Source organism: Mustela lutreola, chromosome 4 (genome assembly GCF_030435805.1).
Source record: "Mustela lutreola isolate mMusLut2 chromosome 4, mMusLut2.pri, whole genome shotgun sequence".
In the NCBI taxonomy this organism is placed as follows: Eukaryota; Metazoa; Chordata; class Mammalia; order Carnivora; family Mustelidae; genus Mustela; species Mustela lutreola.
This window is the reverse complement of record NC_081293.1, coordinates 4708814-4729147: the sequence shown is the minus strand read 5'-3', so window position 1 is coordinate 4729147 and position 20334 is coordinate 4708814. Positions and strand designations below refer to the sequence as shown.

General features: G+C 41.0%; 1 protein-coding gene across 1 annotated transcript; it reads left to right on the top strand.

Moving 5' to 3' along the window:
• Positions 1-918: 918 nt before the first annotated feature.
• On the top strand, positions 919-4441 carry NPS (neuropeptide S). The gene is made up of 3 exons (XM_059172438.1): positions 919-926; positions 1038-1119; positions 4262-4441. Exons 1-3 carry the CDS (start codon positions 919-921, stop codon positions 4439-4441), a joined length of 270 nt encoding a protein of 89 aa, XP_059028421.1.
• The last annotated feature ends 15893 nt before the right edge of the window (positions 4442-20334 follow it).

Here is a 20334-nt window from a genome sequence, read left to right as displayed (position 1 = left end):
TCCCAGACACAGGGCAGCTTTGTCCTCCAAAAGGTGATGATCTTGAGGAAGCAAGGATTTCCCTTGGTTGCTTTGTATTCAAAAAATGCTGGCTCCATCTCAGAAACACTAGTTATCCAAGCAGAAGGCACCTCCCTTGATGTTTTTCTCCATTGTAAGCTTCAGCAACATCTGTTCACACTTAGTGCTCCTGAATCAATTTATTAATGTGGATGCCCATTGGTTTGCAAGGACAGCAAAGGCTTCCTAGAGAAACTCTATGCCCTGGAGAGAAAAAGGAGGCCATGGCAGGAAGCTTTTTCAGAACGCTGGGGCTGGAACTCTGGGTCTGCACATAGAAAGGGGTAGATGCAGCACCCTTCCTTTATCTGAGTGACCAGTGACAAAGGGACATGATACTTTGTTCCCTTCTTTCACCTCAGAAGTCCTAAAGAAGGGAAATTCATTGTGGAAAACTTAAATAATCTCTGAGCATTGTGAGGGTAGATATTCTTTATTCTTGTAAGTATTTTGTGTTAGTCTCTGGAACATGATGCTGGGACCTTCAAAGAAATAAAGTCGTCCCTCTCAAGTTTTAAACTCTAAGCAAAACAAACTTGTGGTTTCTTTTGAGACCTCTAGCTATGTGTGTCACAGTGACACAGTGTAGAAGACAATGCTTTTGAAGGACATTTTAAATGGCAAACTTTAAATGAAGTCGATCCTTGGTAGTTCACTGACAATGCCTGTGCGTTATTGTCCTTTTCCAACTTAACGAGAACAAAAAAAGAACCAATTAGTCACATATGATGAGACGTGATGACATTTTTACTCCTGAACTTTTCTGGTATAAAAGGGTCACCCACGGAGGATCTGACAGTAAGTGTGAGGAATTTGGCAATAAAACCACTGGCCTGCAGAAATTTTGGAAAATCCAAAATGATTAGGTAAGACTGCCTTTTTTCCATAAAGAAAACTGTTGAGTTCATATATGCTTTTTTACTTATACTTGCCTAAATGATACTGATCTTAGGGTTTTTTCTCTCCCTACCATATAGCTCATTAAAATTCAGCTTTACTCTACTTCTATTGATTTCTACAATGCATATGTTTTGGTGTTATCCTGTTACACCTTCTAAGGTAAGAGTTTTGCCTCCGTTTTTCATGTTTGACTCAATGGCTTATAAGTGTTTAAGTTCAAAGTAATTGCAAGGAATATGTGACAGAAGAGTAATTTCTCTTATTATTAGAGCTTGCAATGAAAGAAAATAAGTAGAGTCATGAAATTAGTAAAAAGAAGCATTTATGTGACAAAAATAATGCCAGACTTATTAAAATTTGTTTCGAATTATTTGGAAGTTGGCTCCTACATAAAAAAGCATTCATTTCAATGTAAAATGTAGTTTTGTCCATGAAAAATTATTTATTCCATGTGTTCACTCATGATCAAAGTGAACATTTAGCCATTGGAGCCAAATTACAAATAGAATGGATCAGTTTTTTAAAATAGTGAGTTTACCAATTTTATAAAAATGGTAACTTTTTCAGATACAGACTATAGATAAAATGTCATATCAGTGAAATACCACATACAATACTAATTCATATGTTTATTCAAAAATATTGATTGTCTAACATTAATCACTCAACTGTTCAAAAGATTCAGAAAATGAGCGTCTTTCTCTGGAATTTTTAATACTATTTCTACATGGTATTTCAGTTGTTTTAATGTCAATACTTTGTTTAAAATTAAAATTTTTTTTTGTCACTGATAATATGATAATAATACTGTCAGTATTCACTGAAACTTAACCTGGCATACTATAATTACTGAAACAATGTAATTCATGGAACTACTTTTAGGATAATGAGATGTTACATATATCCTAAATAACAGATATATGTCCAAACATAATGATCTAGCTGTTCATATAATTGGTCTTTTTACTAATCTTTGCATCTGTCATCTTTCTACTTTTGTTTACTTAAGTTAGTTTCTTTTTTTCCTGATTTAGTCCTATGAGCATTCAACACTAATTGAGTCATTGATTCTATAAGACACAAACCATATTGATCAAGTCGATTAGTCACAACCCATAAATTGGTATATTTTCTCAAGTGTCTTCGTAATTACTTTCTATTCTTTTCCCGAAGGTTTGTTCATGACATTTCTGTTGAATAAGAGGCATTTGTGAGCAACTTTTTTTAAAAAATTAAGAATGTACTTTCAAATGTACTTACAAATCTGCTTGTCCATAAATGAAATGCTTCCTTTTTCCATGCATTTTCCATACTTCTATTTTAGCATGTGACAATTTCATTCTCATTACAATTACTTCATGTAGCAATGGTATCAATTTGACTGTTCAAGGTGAGTAATTACAAACAAAAGATCTATTGGTTCTTGAAATATTTGTTGTACTTCACAAAGTACATCAAGGAGGCACGTATACCATATTATTCTGTTAACAACTCAGCTCTGGCAAGGACTCCCTTCAATGATCAGCAAAATACATCAGAATCTTTTTAGGGATGTTTTCAGCATCTTATAACCAGAAATGATGCATTTCTTTTGCAATACAAAGGTGGTATCATGAGTATTTCTGGAAAGAACTGGAATGCTTCCCTTCCTGAATGACTCATAGGGTCCTCCTTGTTGGGGATTTAAAATAGATGGCATTATATCATGCTTAGATTTCCTCCATTAACACAGGGAAAAACACATAGTGGGCGTTCAAATAAGAGTTTTTTTTATTGGTTTCCCATGACCAATATTTCTGAAACTCTGTTTGACTGTTTCCAGGTCCAAAAAAAGAAAAAAAGAAAGTTGCCCATCTTTTTTTTCCCAGAGGCCAGTAAGAGTGATTTGCCTGGGCACTCTGACTGCTGGAACCTTCAGTAACCTACCCAGACATGGGGTGAAGCATCTCAGAGAACATTTTTTTTTTCACTCTGTCCCTATTTCAACTTCCAAAGTAACCCGAAGCCACACTTGTGTCCCTGCACCAGGAAAGGAAAATGTGTAATTTTTACTCTGGAGTATGTTTCTTTCCTTATAATGAAACCATTCAGCCCCTTTTTCTTTTATTGCTCTCATGTGGTTGAGAAATGGGCTTGGAGTCATGTGATTCCACTCAAACCCGTGCTTCACCTACAAGCCATTTTTAAAAAAATATTTTATTTATTCATTTGAAAGAGAGAGAGAGAGAGAGAGAGAAAGCAAGAGACAGAGCACAGGCAGGAGGAGGGGCAGAGGACAAAGGACAAGCAGACTCCCCGCTGAGCAGGGAGCCTGGGCGGGGGCAGTGGGAGGGAGTGCTCGATCCCAGGACCCTGGAATTATGACCAACTGAGCCACCCAGGTGCCCCACCTAGGAGCCATTCAATTTCCTCTCTTAAAACTGAGGAAATGATAATACCACTTCATACAGAGAACTTTCTGGGGAGTAAAATGAGATGATGCCCATAAAGGATTTACCACAAAGAAGATCATTGATAAATCTTTGTTCTTTTATCGCCGGAACTTGCAGTTGTAACTCATCAGCATGTACTTCCTCTGAAACCACAAAGGAGGGGACATAGGACAAGTGTTGAAAATTCTTACTTGATCTCTGGGTTGGGCCCACTTCTTGGAACAGCCAGCCCAGTTTCTTGGGACAAGGCCCTTTGCTCTCTACTTGGTTTCTTCATATGGAAAATATACTTGATGGTCATTTTGAGCTCTGATTCCAGACATGCGCTTCTTTCAAGACTAAGTACCCCCTATACCATCCAGACCTTCACATCACTGATAAAGAACTGAATCAAAGTCAAAAGATGAAGATGATATTTTTCAAGTAGCAAGACAGCCTTATGGAGAAACTGGGTAAATGGCTGAAGACAGATCTCAGAGGGAACGTGTTTCCAAATGGAACCTAAAATCTGGTTATCATGGGTTGTTTTTCTTAGTGAATTTTTGAAGACCTCTCAGGACTAATTAGTGCCACTTAAAAGATTCTTTATAAAGTAAAAGCAACAAGAGAACTATGTATGGTGTATGATGCAAATCCCAAAGGATGACAATTACATAAGTGGTATAAAAATTAGACAAGAGAGTAGATAGCTCTGAATAACACTTTATGTTTAGGTAAAGTATATGTTGTGTTCTAGCATAATTTCTCCCTCACAAAGTTTGGAGACATTGTATTTATAGCCCTTAAGATTTTTAAAAAATTGTTACAACCGAAATAACTTTTCACCTTAAACCTGTTTTTTCTCCTTCCTCCCCCAACTGAATTGCCAGGTGTCTGGAAAATCTGATTACTTTCTCATCCTGTTGAACAGCTGCCCAACCAGGATGGACAGGAGAGAGGGACTAGATTTTCTAAAGCCCATTTTTGAGAAAACGTTTATGAAAAGGTCCTTTCGCAATGGAGTTGGCACAGGAATGAAAAAAACTTCCTTTCGAAGAGCAAAATCATGAATAAGTGTGCAAAGGACTCTGGGAATTGATCTCAAACTTTGTAGAGTGTGACTAATGTGCTAAAAGTCAGTTATATCTTTATCATTAAGTATTGGTGTGCTCTCAATGCTTAAATATCATTTCACTCTGAGCTGGTACAGAGTAAATTGAGTTTTTTTTAAAAAAATGTAAACCTGCCTCAAACTTCCCCTGCAAGAGAATAAACTATTTATGTTATTAGTTAGCAACTTCCCTGGCTAAGGATGGACACATTTGCTTTGATCTTAAATTGGCCAGAAAGTATGAACATTTTTTACTGTAATGACAATGGTATGATTTCTTTCTTGCCTGTAATACGTACTCTCACAGTACTGATTTCTCTTTCTTTTAAGTACAGTGCTCTGAAATGACTCAGCAGGGCCAATTCTTTTGGGATGTGCTATTTCAGTTTCTAAGAGAGTCTTGTGAGATTAGCCAAAGTTAAGATTCATGCCACCACTGTATTTTCCTCCACCAGTTGATTGATAGAGAAACAAACATCACCTGTGCCCTCTGGGAGTAAACTCTTGTTCTTTCCAACAAATATACTTGCACATGGATTTTTGTTTTGTCTTGGAAGTTTGTTGATTCCTTTTATCTTAAAACACAGAAACACCGCCAGTAACAATAATGACAACAAAGGGACTGCTGGTTGCCCTATGGTGTGGGGGAGAGCTTTGGAAGCCGGTTTGCCCAAATTGTGCTGATTAATGCCCCACTCCTTTCCTCTCCACAAAACACCTGGACTTTCCTTCCACAGAAACCCCTGGCATTACTTTTCTTCTTTTTTTAAAGTAAGCTCCACGCCCAGCATGGAGCCCAACATGGGGCTTGAACCCGTGACCCCAAGATCAAGATCAGTGCTGAGATCAAGAGTAGGATGCTTCACCAACTAAGCCACCCACTTGTCCCCTGACATTACTCCTTTTAAAAGATAATGCAACCCTGGTTGATGGAATATTTCTCCAAAGGCCTAACTTCAATAAATGTGTATGTGCATGTCTGATTCTGCAACACAGTAAGGGCATTCTGACCGAGAAAATCATTGTTTTCTACTACGCTCTATGTGTATAGACGCAGATGGGGTGAAAAAGTCCTCACGCACTTTAAAATGGACTAGGGACCCTCATGTCCTCTCTCTTTCTCTCCCTGTGGTCCAGGTCTTTGTTCCTATGGGGACATCTTTAGAAGTCTAACCAGGAGGCCAGCCATAGCTCCACTCTCCCTAGCCTCGATGACCAAACTTCTTTAGGAGCATCTGGAAATGTGGCAAAGGAATTTATCTGTTAGTTGTGTCCTGTCCGCTCACTGGCTCTGCGGCACCATGAGGCCTAATGGATGAGATGCAAAGGACTCCCATTAAGCTGGAAAGTCTGACAGCAGACTGTCAAGGAATCTAGTGTCTTTTTTTTTTTTTTTTAATCTGCCTAGCGTTATTGGCAGGGAGGCTAATTAGCTAGCCCAATAGGTGTTATTTACTCCTGCATAGTTGAAAAATAGTTACTGCATTGATATGCTCATGGTAAGTGCGATGTCGATTGTGCATCTTGTGTAGGGAAGAGATAATTGTTGCAAAAGAGTCTTCCTGATTTTCTATTTGCATTTATATGGATTGGATGGAGTAATAAAACACTAAAAACATAATTGGAAAGATTCTTTTCCTCCTTCTGGATCTAAAATACCATTCTAACCTAAGGGGGAAAAAGGCCCATGGAAAAGTAGTAGCATTCTAAAAACTGTATCAGAGGAAAAGCTGGAAGTAGGGAAATTTACTTTCTGATGAGAAATTGTACCTCTTGCTAAAATTTTAGGAATAAAGTGTTTAAGGTGAGAAGTACTTACAAGTCGTGTTTGGATAGTTGTCATTGGAGAGGTGACCAAAAGCTATATCCCATGTCAAGCTGGGGAAAGTGAACCCTAAGCCAGTGTAGAAATGAAGGAGCCAGGGGGCTGTATTCAATCCTCCACACCAGTTCAATCATCGGATCCCATCAACCATTCAATCCTTGATACTAGGACACCCGACACTCAGCAGGGCCCTGAGCCCACCTGCTCCCCAGTTTACATGAGAACGACCTTAAATGACAGGAGGTGGAGATGAGCTGGTCACCAGATGTTAATGACTGGCTGCCCTTCCCTTGTCCCCAAGGGCTGTTGATGGAGGGCTGAATTTCACCTTTGGAGCCAACTGCCTCTGGCAAGGCTTTGGAAGCCCTCAGAATGCACACATCTCCAGGGAAAAGGAATGGTGTGAGTTAATTTCTGTCAACAGTACCTTAACTCGTTTAAGTTTAATTTCTTATCTGGAGAGATTTTTTTTTGAAGGGGAAGGAAAAGAACTCAAGATGTCCATGGGCACCTGAGGAGAAGAGGCTGATATGGAGAAGGTGCATACAAAGCAGGGCTGGGCAGGCATGGTGCCACAGACCCCTAGGCCACATGGACCTGTTTGGATTCCAGAACAGCATTTATTCAGTTGCATGACCTTGCCTGAGCTTCTAGAATCTTTCTGAGCCCAAGTTTCAGCACCTATGAAATAGGGCTAGTATCCTTGCCCTTATAGGATTGTCTATTTACTTAATCATTTGTTGATTTAGTCACTTGAGCAATATTTACTGAGCACCTTGTATATTCCAGGGAGAGTGCTGTAGGCAATAGGAAGGCAATCATTAAGGAAACAAACCGAATTCCTGCTCTTATTGATTTTTTATTAAAGTGGGAGGGGAGTTGGAGAAAAGAGGATAGTTTTGTTAGATCATGATAAATGATAAGGAGAAAGAGCAGGAATGGGGAAAGGGAGGTGAAGGGGTAAGAATCTTGGTATAATTTTAGATAATGTTGTCAGGGAAGGTGTTGCTGAAAATGAGTAGCAAGAATTCCAAAATTTCTACAGTGGAGTGATGAGGGAGAGGGTGGAAAGGATGGAACCAGACGGGTAGGGGATTTATACAGAGTCTAACCGAATTCTTGCATTCCTCCGAATGGCGTGGGAAGCCACTCAGGAGTTCTGAGCAGAGAAGTGACATTATCAAATATATCCTTTAGCCATCATTAATTTGTAAGCACGAGAAATAAAATGCATGCCTAGTAAGTCTCCGTAACAGCAGCAGTAATTCCTTCTGTGATTGACACCCAGGAACTCCGATTCTCTTCCTCTCCTGCCTGTCCCACAACCCTACCCTGGGAAATAATCACACTGTGAACTGGAGCCTGTGGCTGGGTGAGGACCCTGGGAAGGGAGGGTTGTCACTCTCCAAGGTGCTGAAAGAATCTTGGTGAGAGATCTGATTCTCATTCCATCGACCAAAACTTGGCTTGAAGGAGAAATTCCACGGGAGTCCCTATTTAAGAGCGAGGAGCATATTGTTCTTAGAAACACTGACCGAGAATTCCATAGAAGCATCCCAAATTTTGAGGGAGTGACGCATGGGTGTGTGAATCTGTGGGTAGAAAACCCAAGCAAAGAAATACAAGAATAGAGATTTCAACTCACACACATGAATTTTGGGACCCTCACCTCGTTTTATTTCTCCTGGCAATTTATTTCTAATGCAGAAGCATTAAAAACCAAACAAGGATGTTTGTTACAAAATTTCCACTCCGAACACTCATTCATTTTTGAGCATTCCCAGGAAGGAGCAATATTTTAGGGAAGGAAAATCTGAAAACAATTAGATTTCATTTCCCACATATAGTAAGACCCAGAATATAGCATTTTGACTTAAAGTCCCATTTCTACACTCAATACTCTCAACTATTTTTTGCCTGTCAGACAATAACAGCAAAAAACAAATATCCAGGTGGCTGCTCTCTGCCCCTCCCCTCTGGACTCATTTCTCTCTGCTAATATTCATGTGGACTCCTGTGTTAAGGTAGAGGTGGGTTTCACTGTCAATGGAAAATTATTGCTTTAGTTCCTCTCTGTGGAGGAAAGATTGTTTTCTGGGTGGCCTGACAGCTCTTCTGAGCTGCCTGCGATTAACTATGTGGCCCATGACGCCTCTTTTTTATGATGCTGGGCCCGCTTTCAGTGACCCCCCCCCCCTTCCAGGGTGTGAAGCTTTCCTGAGCAGCTGACACTCCAGTTCAGTCTGTTTCTCCCTGGCTAACAAATCCATTCTCCTGCTTGCCCTACAAAAAGTGAGACAGCTGGCAGGCTCTCTCTCCTGGAGCACAAACCGTGGTGGACGCAGCCGTGCAGGTGCAGGATGCCTCTGCGTGGACATGACAGAGACCCACACCAGGTCCGGCAGGCACTGCCCAGCTGCCAAGCCTTCTGTTCCTGAGCGCTGCCTTCCATGGTGTGCTGTTGACATTGAGCCTGGACCTTTTGGCTTTTTACCTTCCTGGCGGACCTCTGCCCATCAACTGTGAAAGCTCTAGTTCAAACAAACTCGCAAAAAATCACATCGAACAAGATCTTTACTAAGTGGGACTCAATGTGTGGTTACACACAGACTCCACTGCAGTTACACTCAACTCCCACTAACCAGGTTTGGGGCTTTGTGCCAAAAAATTTCCCTATACTGTCCCATTTACACCCTCCATAGCCCTGTGGGAAGACACTGGGATGTTATCCCCATATACAGACAAGGAAACTGATGCTTAGACTGACTGTGATCTTTCTCATGGAGGATCAAGGTCAAATACCTGCTACGTGGCAGGTTTGCATTGCCCAGAGAGTAATGTTAGACACTGAATGGGAGAAAAGGAAAAGAGAAATCAGAGAAGGTATATGTAATTGTTAATTTTATGAGCCAACTTCACTGGGCGGTGGGGTGCCTAGACACTTGGCTAAACATTACTTCTGGGAGTGTCTGTGAGCGTGTTTCTGGATGAGATTAGCATTTGAATCTTCACACTAAGTAAAGCAGGTTGCTCTCCCCACAGTAGATGGACTTCATCTAATCTGTTGAAACCCTGATTAGAATATAAAGCTGAGTAAGAAAAGAATTCTCTCTCTCTCTCTCTCTGCCTCACTGTCTTTGAGCTGGACATCTGAGTCTTCTGCTCTCAGACTCAGATCAGACTAGAACTTGAACCATGGGCTCTCCTGCTTCTCAGGTGTTCAGACTCAGGCTGGGACTGTATTATTGGCTTTCCTGAATCCTGACTTTGCAGCCTTCATAATTGCATGAGCCAGTTGCTTATAATAATCTCTCATAATCACTCTCTGTCTCTCTCTTCTTTCCCTCCTTCTCCATGTATACCCTATTGGTTCTGTTTCTCTGAAGAACACTGAGTAATACAGTGTATTTGTTTTCTATTGCTACATAACAAATTATCAGAAATGTAGTGACTGAAAACAACACACATTTGTTATGTTCTAGAGACAGGAGTGCAGATATAACTTAACCGAGTCCCCTAATTCAGGGTCTTACAAGAGTGCAATTCATGGGTCACCTGGGGCTCTGGCCAAGTCTCAAGGCTCAAACAGGGAAGGATCTACTTCCATGTTTATACAATTGCTGGCAGAATTCTGGTCTTTGTGGCTGAAGACCTGAGTACCTCAAATTCTTGCTGGTTGTTGGAGGGAGAAGACCCTCGGTTCATAGAGACTGCTAACAATTCTTTGCCAGGTGGCTTCCCCACCATGGCTTCTAGCTTCATCAAAGCTGGCCATGGGGAGAATCTTCCAGAAAATTCGCATTGGAGTTTTGTGTAATATAATGATGAAATTGACATCCCATCATCTTTGTTGTATTCTATTGGCCTGAAGTAAGCCATATGTCCTGTCTACACTCATGGGGTTGGGTTGACACAGGAGTGTGAACACTAGGAAGTGGGAATCATGGGGCTACTTCAGAGTATGTCTACCATAGAAGTTATGGGTGACTACCCTGGCTATGGGAGATAAGCATCTATCTCTAGATTAGAGCCCTAAGAAGGAGGAGGAACCATATCAAATGTGACTCACTCAATGTGGGCAACCTCTGGAAGGAAATGTCTGTGAGGTACTACATCCTCAAGTTTGTGCACCTCAGCCGAGCTTCTTCTCTCCCCCGTGTGATTGACCTGCACATTCATGTCCTATGAAACAATCTTGGAATAATTTGGATAACTTGGATTCATTTTAAGGCTTAAACACATAGTGAAGATTACACTATTGGTGTCCTACTATATGCCGGGCATTGGCTAAAGAGTTTGCACGTATGATCTCATTTGATTCCTATAACAACTTTAAAAATACAGTAAAATACCTCTGATGTAGGTGCTCTTCTTAATCCCATTTTCCAGATAAGGCTTTAGGTGCAGAGAGGCTAGGTAACCTGTCTAAGGTCACATGACTTGTGAGCAATAGAGCCAAGATACAAACCTGGGTGGCCTTCCTCCTGAGATGGAGCACCTGCCCACTTCAGAATCTGACCAGTTAGACTTAAGAAAGATGCCATTTCCTGGGGGATTTCAGGCATTTTGAATGGCACAGCTGGGTCAAGAAAACCTGGCCGCAGCAGGACTATGGGAAGGATATTACGTTGAGTAAGTAAATAAACAAGGAAGAAAGACTCGGTGAGTGAAAATGAAGATATATCTGAAATTTCCAAGACATGTTTGCCATGGAGAAATGTTTTCCCAAAGGAGAGAACCAAGAAGCTATTAGAAAATGACTGGATCCAGTTCAAGTAGAAAATTTTTAAATTACAAAGGTGCTGCCTATGCACTTGGTAAACAAGAGCAGAACATCGTACAGGAACCTCGCTGCAAATGACGGAGAGACCATGTTTCTCCGTCTACAACAGCAAAAGTGTTAAAGGTTTTACTGGAGAGGACAGCTTAAAGGAGGTTTGTCACTCTTGTCCTCCTATCCGTGATGGGACTTCTCAGATCCTTGAGCAAGCAGGTTAGTAATTATCAAACTGAATTATAGTCACTGCCAAATGGTGACGTTAGTGAGAATCCTGCTTCCTGCTACCATGATTGAAATCCTCCAGGTACATAAAAGAATTATGAGTTTAGGTTTTTTTTTTTATATATAGCCTTTAAGGAACAAGAGCTGCAACTCAATATTGGTGCCCTGCATCCTCTTTCTGAATTCCTCGGGGCTTTGATGACCCAGGCGTGTGGCCAGTCAGTTCCAAGTGTCTCATGATGCTTGAGATGTATAAGAACAGGCTTTGGATTTAGACACATGTGAGCCCCAAAGCATGTCACTTAAGAAGCTGTGACTGTGGCCAGGATCCTGGACTCCCCCAAACCTCAGTTTCCTTATCTGTAAAACGGAACTCATAGTGGTATCCCAGTAGAGTGGTAGTAAAAGATAAGTGAAACAGTACCTGTGATGACCTAACACAGTGCTCAACCTGGTGAATGGTCCATAAATAGTAGCCAGCTGCAGCAGAAGGATGAACATTCCAGTTTAACAGTGCTTAGAAAATTGAGTGTGGGGGCACTTGGGTGGCTCAGTCGGTCGAGCGTCCAACTCTTGGTTTCAGCTCAGGTTATGATCTCAGGCTTGTGAGATCAAGCCTTGCATCTGGCTCTGCACTCAGTGCACAGAGTCTGTTTAAGACTCTCTCCCTCTGCCTCTGCCCTGCAAATAAGTAAATCTTTCTTAAAAAGTGGGTGTAAAACTCACTTTACAAAGAATTGGAAGCAGCTATTGTTTGTCAGTGATGGAACAATAGGTTGGCTGTCATTCCAAATATACTGCTAAGCTAATACAGATGTTTGTATGACTGAGTACAGGGAAAATTTCCTATATTCTTTAGAAATAGTGTGGCGAAATAATGTATATTTATGGAAGTACACTGAGAGAACGAATACACAGACAACAATGGCCAGACCATATATAACAAGGCAACCTCAGCAACAACCAGCCTAGAAAGCCAACCTTGCAGCAGTTGCTCCAAAATACTCAGGACTTGATCAACAACCTCCAGTTTCTCTATTCCCCCTCTCCCAACTTCCAACTCAAAGCCAGCAGAGAAAGGCAAATATACTCCCAAACCAATTACATAGGATGCCCCATTTCTGGTCAGGTGTCTCCAGCCTCCCCAGCCTCCAGCACACCGAAGCCATCCCTTTCCCCACACTAAAGCTTTCCTCCTCCTTTGCCTCCTTGTGAGTCTCTGTCAAATGCAAATGGTGGTGGCTGACTCCCTTTCTATAGCAAGCTCTGAACCAGTAGCCTGCTTGTTCTAATTTGGATGTTCTATTCATTTCTACAACATTGATGCAACCAAGGCGGAAACTTCACAGGAATTCCACACTATTGATTAAAAGTAAAAATCTATTGGCATGAACTTTTTTTTTTTTTTTTTTTTTTAAGATTTCTGACTTATTTGTTAGGAGGGCAGGGAAAAGCAGAGGGAGAGGGACAAGTAGACTCCACACTGAGCCTGGAGCCTGATGCAGGGCTCCATCTCAGGACCCTGAGATCATGACCTGAGCCGAAACTAAGACTTGGATCCTTAATCCACTGAGCCACCCAGGTACCCTTTAAGTGTTTCTTTTGAGTAAAGACATTTTAATTTATCTTACTATAAACTAAAAAATTGGGCATTCAGAAATTGTAAGAAAAAAGGACAAAGAAGCTAAAAATATAATCCTAATCTCATAACCCCTCAGCGTTTTCAGATGCTTAAGTGATGTGGATGAAAATGTGCACACACAGTTTTACATAAATGTAATCATGCAATTCCAGGTCCGAAATCTGTTTTTCCAATTCCAGAGTATGCACGAACAGTTTTCCATGTCTGTGAATGATAAAATATACCATTGCGTTTAATGTCTCTATAGTATTCAATTGTGTGTATATATCACAATTAGATAAACCATCTCATTTCTTATTAATGGACATTTAGATCATTCAATATTGTGCTAATGGGGAAAAATGCTACAATTTATGCTTCTACACAATTGGCCAATTGCTTTATAATGACAAATTGCTAGAAGCGGGAAAGCCATTCAAGAGATATACACATTTGAAATTTACACATATATGGATAGATTGCCCTCCAGAACACTTATATCATTGCGGCAACACTGGACATTGTCTTCTTTAATTTTGTTGGCATGATAGGTAAAGAGCAATGATACGCTATTTAAAATTGCACTGCTCATTTTTCCATTACTGGTAAGGATAAACATTTACGTGTCTGTCTGTCTGCATCTCTACACACATGCTTTGTGGAATATCTTTTATGAATTGCCTTATCAGGTACTTGGTCCATTTTCAGTTGGATTTCTTTTCTTACTGATGTTAAAACTTCCTTATGTAATAGGATATTAAGCATTTTTGTCATATTTCATAATTACATTTTTGTTTTATTTTATTTTATTTTTTTAGCTTCCAAATATCTTTCATTTTTCTCCTTCACAGTTTCTGGCTATTAGGTCACAGGAAAGAAAATGTTCTCATTCCAAGACAATAAAAGGTTTTAAGGTTTTATTTAAATCTTTGATCCAGGACCTTGTCTCTTGCTGAGTCAGATTATATACTCAGGTGTATTTTCATAAAGGCATTTCAATCCTCTTTGCATATCAAGAATGTCCTTCTGCTGACTTCTTGTACAAGGAACAGTGTTTTGGGTATAGCGTTTTGAGGTTAGCATTTTTTTTTTTTTTCTGTCAAGATTTTGTAAACATTTGATAGCTCCATTTTCTCCTGGAGTCCTATGTTGTTGGTAAGTCCTAGCCAGTCTTTAATTTTTTTTCTGGTAAATTACCTATTTCTTATTGAACATTTATAAGTCTTCTAGTTTCTTCAAAGTTCAGAAGTGTTACCAGGATAAATCTCCATATTTATATTCTCTATTAACTTTCTGGGTTATGGTGTTTCTTTGAAAGTTCTCTTTTCTTACATTTTTATGTTGTTCAATTCCACTTGTTTATTCTCCAGCTTGTAGAACCCAGTACCCACATCGTCTCCAATGCCAATCACATTTTGATCACTGTTTTAGTCTGAATTCCCCAGGACACAGAAAATGGGCAAAACTTCATGGCAACCCCTTGGTTGGAAGGCAACCTCAGGACAATAAGGATGAAAGCCAAACAGAGGTGAGGGAAAGAAGGAGGAAAAGCAAACACAAAGTTGTGCACCACGAGCTGCTCCTAATGCATCAGAAAACATGGCTGGTATCTGCGGTGACAGGAGCCATTGGGTCTTGGAACAGGTCATTGGAGAGCAGGGGGAGGTGCAAGTCATGGGTCTACCAAGGCTTCGGTCTAATTTGTCTGCTTGCTCCTTTTCACTGAAGTTTGTCCAGCAGGGTGCTCACTCCTCCGTCCTCCTCATCTGTTTTGCCCTGAAGCCCCAGGCAGCTGCCAAGGAGACTGCATTCCCTGTCCCATCATGTGAGGCTTCCTCTGAGCCTGGAAGTGGTGGGAGGAGCGGGAGGGTCTCATCCTGGTGGGCTGCATGCAGATGCACACCCCGCGGCCCTGGGAGCAGCGGCGGAGGTGGATTCTGTCCCGAATGCTAAGCCACATTCTGTCCCGAATGTTAAGCAGGTTTCTGAAGGATTGATTCTGATCGTGGGAGCGCCTAAAACATTTTCAATTTCTGCAATAATACCGTTTCTTTCTCTATTTTTATTTAGGCCGACCCGATCGATTTTAATCTCATTCTACTATCTTTCTCTACTTTGTATCTTTTGTCCTTCCTACCCTCTAAGAATGTGAAGAAAATTCCCTGGTTTCTTTGATTTCCAAAAATGGCTGCTTTGGGATATTTATTTCCACTCTCTTTTCCTTTTTTAAAAAAATAAAATTTCAGACTAATCATGCATTTTGAGGGCTTATGATGGCAAATATGTTGTTAGTCATGTAGCCTAAGTTATCTCTTAATGCTCACAACAGAACGATGGTATCGGTAGTATTATCTCAGTGGGGCATAGAGTGATGCATTGAATTCCCCAAGGTCACCAGCGAGAACACAGAGGAGCCAAGGGTTCAGCCAGCTGTGCTTGACTCCAAGCCCTGTTTCCATTGACTGAGTGCTTTACGTGTGAGTGCTCCGGTGTCCTCCCAGATAGGTCGAGGATTGCCTTTTTAACCTTGTTTATTCATCAAATTAGCTGCAGATCCTTGACCAGGCAGTTGCACCACATCAGTTTCCTCATCTGTGACATAGTTTAAATTGTGTTCTTTCTGGCTCTGAGCGTCTTGGCTCTATTTTCTCTGCACTCTGCGCTGCACTGGTTTTTGGAGACCTAACCCAGATTTTCAACATGGGCCACTATTTGTCCAAGATGGAAGCAGTGAGGCTTCAATCTTAGCTCCTTGTCTGCTAAAAAGAAGTTATAAAAACCAAACGCAAATGCCAGGCATTCTCCCTGCAACATTTTCTTGATTGGGTAGCAGAGTGCAATGGATCATTGATTACTGGAAATAGGAAAAGAACTAGAATTTTGCTTCTCAGAGCTCAAAAGTTGGAAAACATCTTTGGGGTAGATCTTTTCTTTGTGCTCAGAAAGGTTGTTCCAGGATGCCCCCTTGACCACCACGTGCGGTTTAAACAGTTACTCAGCACAGCTCCAGGCCCTGGCTTAATGTGAATCCCCACCCAAACTCTTCAGACCAGGGTCATGATAACATAAATGCTGTCCTATGGAGGGAGCATACATCTCTGCAGAGAAAAAAGAAAAAAAATTAACTTCTCTCTATTGGTAACTTCTTCGGTTTTCAAGAGTTGACATTTGAGAATGCTGGGAATATGGGTAGAGACAGAGCTGGTAAAATGGACTTTTCCATAGGGACAGGAGAATGCCTGATTTTTAACCACAAAGAGCAGCATTTGGACTTCACTTCCAAAGTCAAGGACGTGTCATGCAGTGATGTGGCCATGAGGTCCTTAAGCTTTCTCCACGTGCGTGTGTGGACACTGGTTGGTTGCCACCTGAGTATCCATTTCCCCTTCTGATATCGGTAATGGAAGGTTGTGTTTTGGGGCCTCACACTCACTTACGTTGGACCCTGTGGTCCCAGTGGGGTGACCGGTCAGGCCACTTAGCTCCTCTTCAGGAATGACCGCAGGAATCAGCAGATGAAGCATCACACTTTGTTGAACCTGCCTGGAGGGACAGTTCTCTTTCCTCCATGGCCTTAGAGCTGTGCTGTTGGCAGCCATCTTTCCATGATGACATGGCGCTAAGTGATATGGGGATGTGGGGAAAGGCCTGGATCTGAAGGCAAGGGCTGGGGCCCTGGAGTCTGTCAAGCCTGAAGACATATCCACCCTAACCCTTCCCTTGATGTGAACCAATAAAATCGCCTTTTATTTAAACAGCTTTGAGCTGAGTTTTCTGCAGCTTGCCAACAAGCACTTCTGTCCCACGGTGTATACCTCTGTGGCTTGGACGTCACTGAAGGAAGTCGTTCTTCGTTTCTGCTGACGTCAGATGTCAGCCCTTCCTCTCAGGTCTTGGTTTCTACTAAAAAACTTTGATGTTCTCTAATAACTTGGTCACAGCATTTCATTTGCCTGAGGAACCTGCCTCAGGGTGCCATTTAACTAGAAGTATTACAGAAAGCTTTCAACAAGCAAAATTAATATAAAGTGATCTTCTTCTTAGGTAGGAGACTCCCTTCCCTCAGCTTCAGAGTGATGGCTAAAACACTCCCAGGGCCACGGTGGATATGAGAAAGCTCTGAATGACGCCCCATCTCGCGTGTGCACTAACTGTCTGCCGGGTGCAAATTGGGAGCAGTGAGGAACAGTGAAGGCAGGGGCATCTTCTGTTATAAATTCCTGCCAACCAGATGAGAAAGGGTGACATGAAGGAGGAGCGGGAAGAGGAGGTAGAGATTTTAAAATTTCTTTGGTTTCACGTGGTTGGAACCATAAAATCCAATGACTTCCTTTTGGATGAGTTTTTCTTTTTTTCTCTTTTTTTTCCCTTTTTTTCCACAGAGAGAGTTCACATCAATATCTGAATTGACATAGTTGGAAAGATACCGGAATTTCCATTTTATGGTTGATGAAACTGAGACCCATAGGAATAAGCCCAGGATAAACAGCTCATTACCAATCTGTACTTTTTGAGTATTCTAACTCTGGGGTTCTCATGCTTAGCACTGTCTTGTTTTCCGATTTACAGAGGATATTAGCATGTTAGATTTTGAGGGCAGGTTCCATGAGCTTACTGCTGAGCACATGGAGTGGGTTGGTCAGATGCCCTGGAAGTATCCAGTTCACAGAAGGACTTTGCAATGGGCCAGCATTCCAACCGATGTTATACTTCCATTAGTAACTTGTAAAACTAATTAATTTTAAAGGTACATCCAATATTTTAGAACTTTCGAAGGTTAAATCATTATTTCATTTGTAATGTCTCGAAGGTGACCATTTCAGGAGCAGAACGTAGTACCTGGTAGGAGGGACAGACATTTGCAAGATGATGGTTAAAGTACACCTTACCTCAGTTATGGGATAGAAACAGCCATATCGTTGCAAGTCGAGTGTGGACAGGCAGCTCTCCCTGGGCTCCTGGCCTCAGATCAATGGGCACTATTGGGTGGGATTAGAATGTACTGGATTCCATCCACTCCCTGTCAGGGTCATGGGCTCTGCTTCAAGACCCCAGTTGGCAATCCTGCCTTGGCATTGACTAACTGGTAGCCTGCCACATTACTTATTTCTCTATGATTTAGTTCTTTAATCTGCAAAACATCCTTGGTAACAGTAACAATTTTATAGGGTTTTATGAAGATTAAATGAGGTAATACCTATAAATGCCCAGTACCATACCTGATGTTCAGCAAGTACTCAGAAAATGCCTTTAGTCCCAGCATCATACTCAACATGGCACCACTGCCATCAGCGCCACCACTGTTGTCATCATTGACATCAAAACTCAGTTAGGTCTGTCTTTCGGGGGACCTAGCTATCCATCTTCTTGTGATATACTGCAGTTTATCCCCCTGATACCAGAGTCCATGACCTTGCCTGTCTGCCCATGATGGAGAGATGTGTTCTGCATAGCACGCTTCAAGCATCACACCCAAGGGTCAGGATAAACTACGACAAGACATGCAATTTCTTACACACACATTGTGTTTTATGTCATTCAAGCCAAATGGCTCAGTCACTCTACAAACACTGCACCAACAAATTAGAGGGTCATGTGGGTCTGTTGCACAGCTGTGATGCTAAGTGTCTTGCAACCGCCCTCCCTTGCTGTCTATAGTCACTACTCTGCTTTTCCTTCCCTCTGCTTCCCACATAAGCACAGCCCAAGAGGACACTCCGGGATCCACAGTAGGCCCCTGCACGGTAAGGGGCACGTTTTACTTGGAGCTCCTTCTAGGTCTAAGTCATAAGACTTCATTTGCCACGATCTTGCTGATTAATGTTACCTTGTAATAACTATATACATATCTATATATAAACTGTATTTGTTTTTATAAAGCTATAGGTATATAAATATGATTTAAAAAGAATAAATAATATATAATTATATCAATACATTAATTATAATTATAGAATATATTAATAATTATGCAATTATAAATAATAATATAATAAATAATATATATATTTTAAATCTATGGCTTGGAGAATCATTTACTGTTAGAAAACCCCTTCATCTGGCTATGTTTACTATGCTGAAAAAAATGTTGCTAAAAGCTCTTGAGTCTCCAGGATATAATTTGATGTAATGAAAGAAAAGAAAATCTCCTGCTTGGTGAAGAATCTGGGACAGATGGAATAGAATACACCAAGAATTAAGAAAAACAGGTTTGAAAAGTTAATTTTGCTCTCCCCTCCCTCCTCTCCTCCATAGTAAGGTATCCAGTTTCTGAAAAGAAAAGTAATTGTAACATTTAGACTGCATATTGTAAAAAACCATAAGGGTTTTGAATTCTTATGGTAGAGTGGCTGTGTGGGATGTCTATTTACTTTCAGCTAAATTTTCTTTGCTTAAGTTATGTGCATAAGTTTTGCTTTCCACATTTAATTTTAGGATGGCACTCAAGTTTTAGAAAATATTTACACAAAGAAAACTAAGCTTATATTGTACTATTATTAACTCCAATCCTGCTGACACTTACAGCATTTCTTTGTCAGTATCAAATCCAAAATTCTAGCCCTTGTGAAACTATAGGCCCAGCCCTCTGAGCTGTGTGTTAGGTATTTTTGTGGGTTTGGGTTTTTTGTTTTTGTTATTTTTTGGCTGTAACTTAATTGGTTTGGGGCACAGGAAAAGCCACTACTACAAAACACACGGAAACATAATAATTCTGGTGTCTTGGGATATAGACATAATCATATAAGAAATTTTTCACATTACTGGGCACCAGGAAAAACATTTGGCTTATTGCAAGGTAATCAGATCCTTGGTGAAGGAAGGCACTTGGTAATCTATTAATATACAAGGGTCTGCTGTGTACCTCTTCCACTACATAGAAGTCAAAGAAGGAGGGAGGGCAGGAGAAGAAGAGGCATTCCCTGTCTCCAAGCAGCTGCCACTAAGTAGGAGGCTTCCTGAAATATTACAGTAGCCAAGTAAGTAAGCAAGTAAACCAGTGGAGAAAGAAATGTGACAAATCAGCCTCAGTTGGCTCCTTGCTTCAAATAGAGATTTTCTTGCAAACAGAGGAAGAGGCTTCCCCTCTGAGCGTGGAGTGACCCCTCATGGCAGTTGGATTTCTTCACTGTGGCTGGCTCAGAGAGATGTGTTCTGTGCATTTCAAAGCAACTTTGATCCCAGCAGACTCTCTTTTTCCTTTTCTTCTCCCATTTTTCACTCTAAGTTGAAACACTGTGTTAAGTGAGTGTTTAGAAAGAGCAACACCAATGGAAGAGGCGCACGGGCCTCTCCAGAGTTTTGGCTTCATGTACTGGAGGCAGGAAGAACCACAGGAAATCAGTAACACCTGCTTCTGAGGAACACCAAATGGCATTTGGTGGGCTGCAGGGGGAGGGTTGGTTG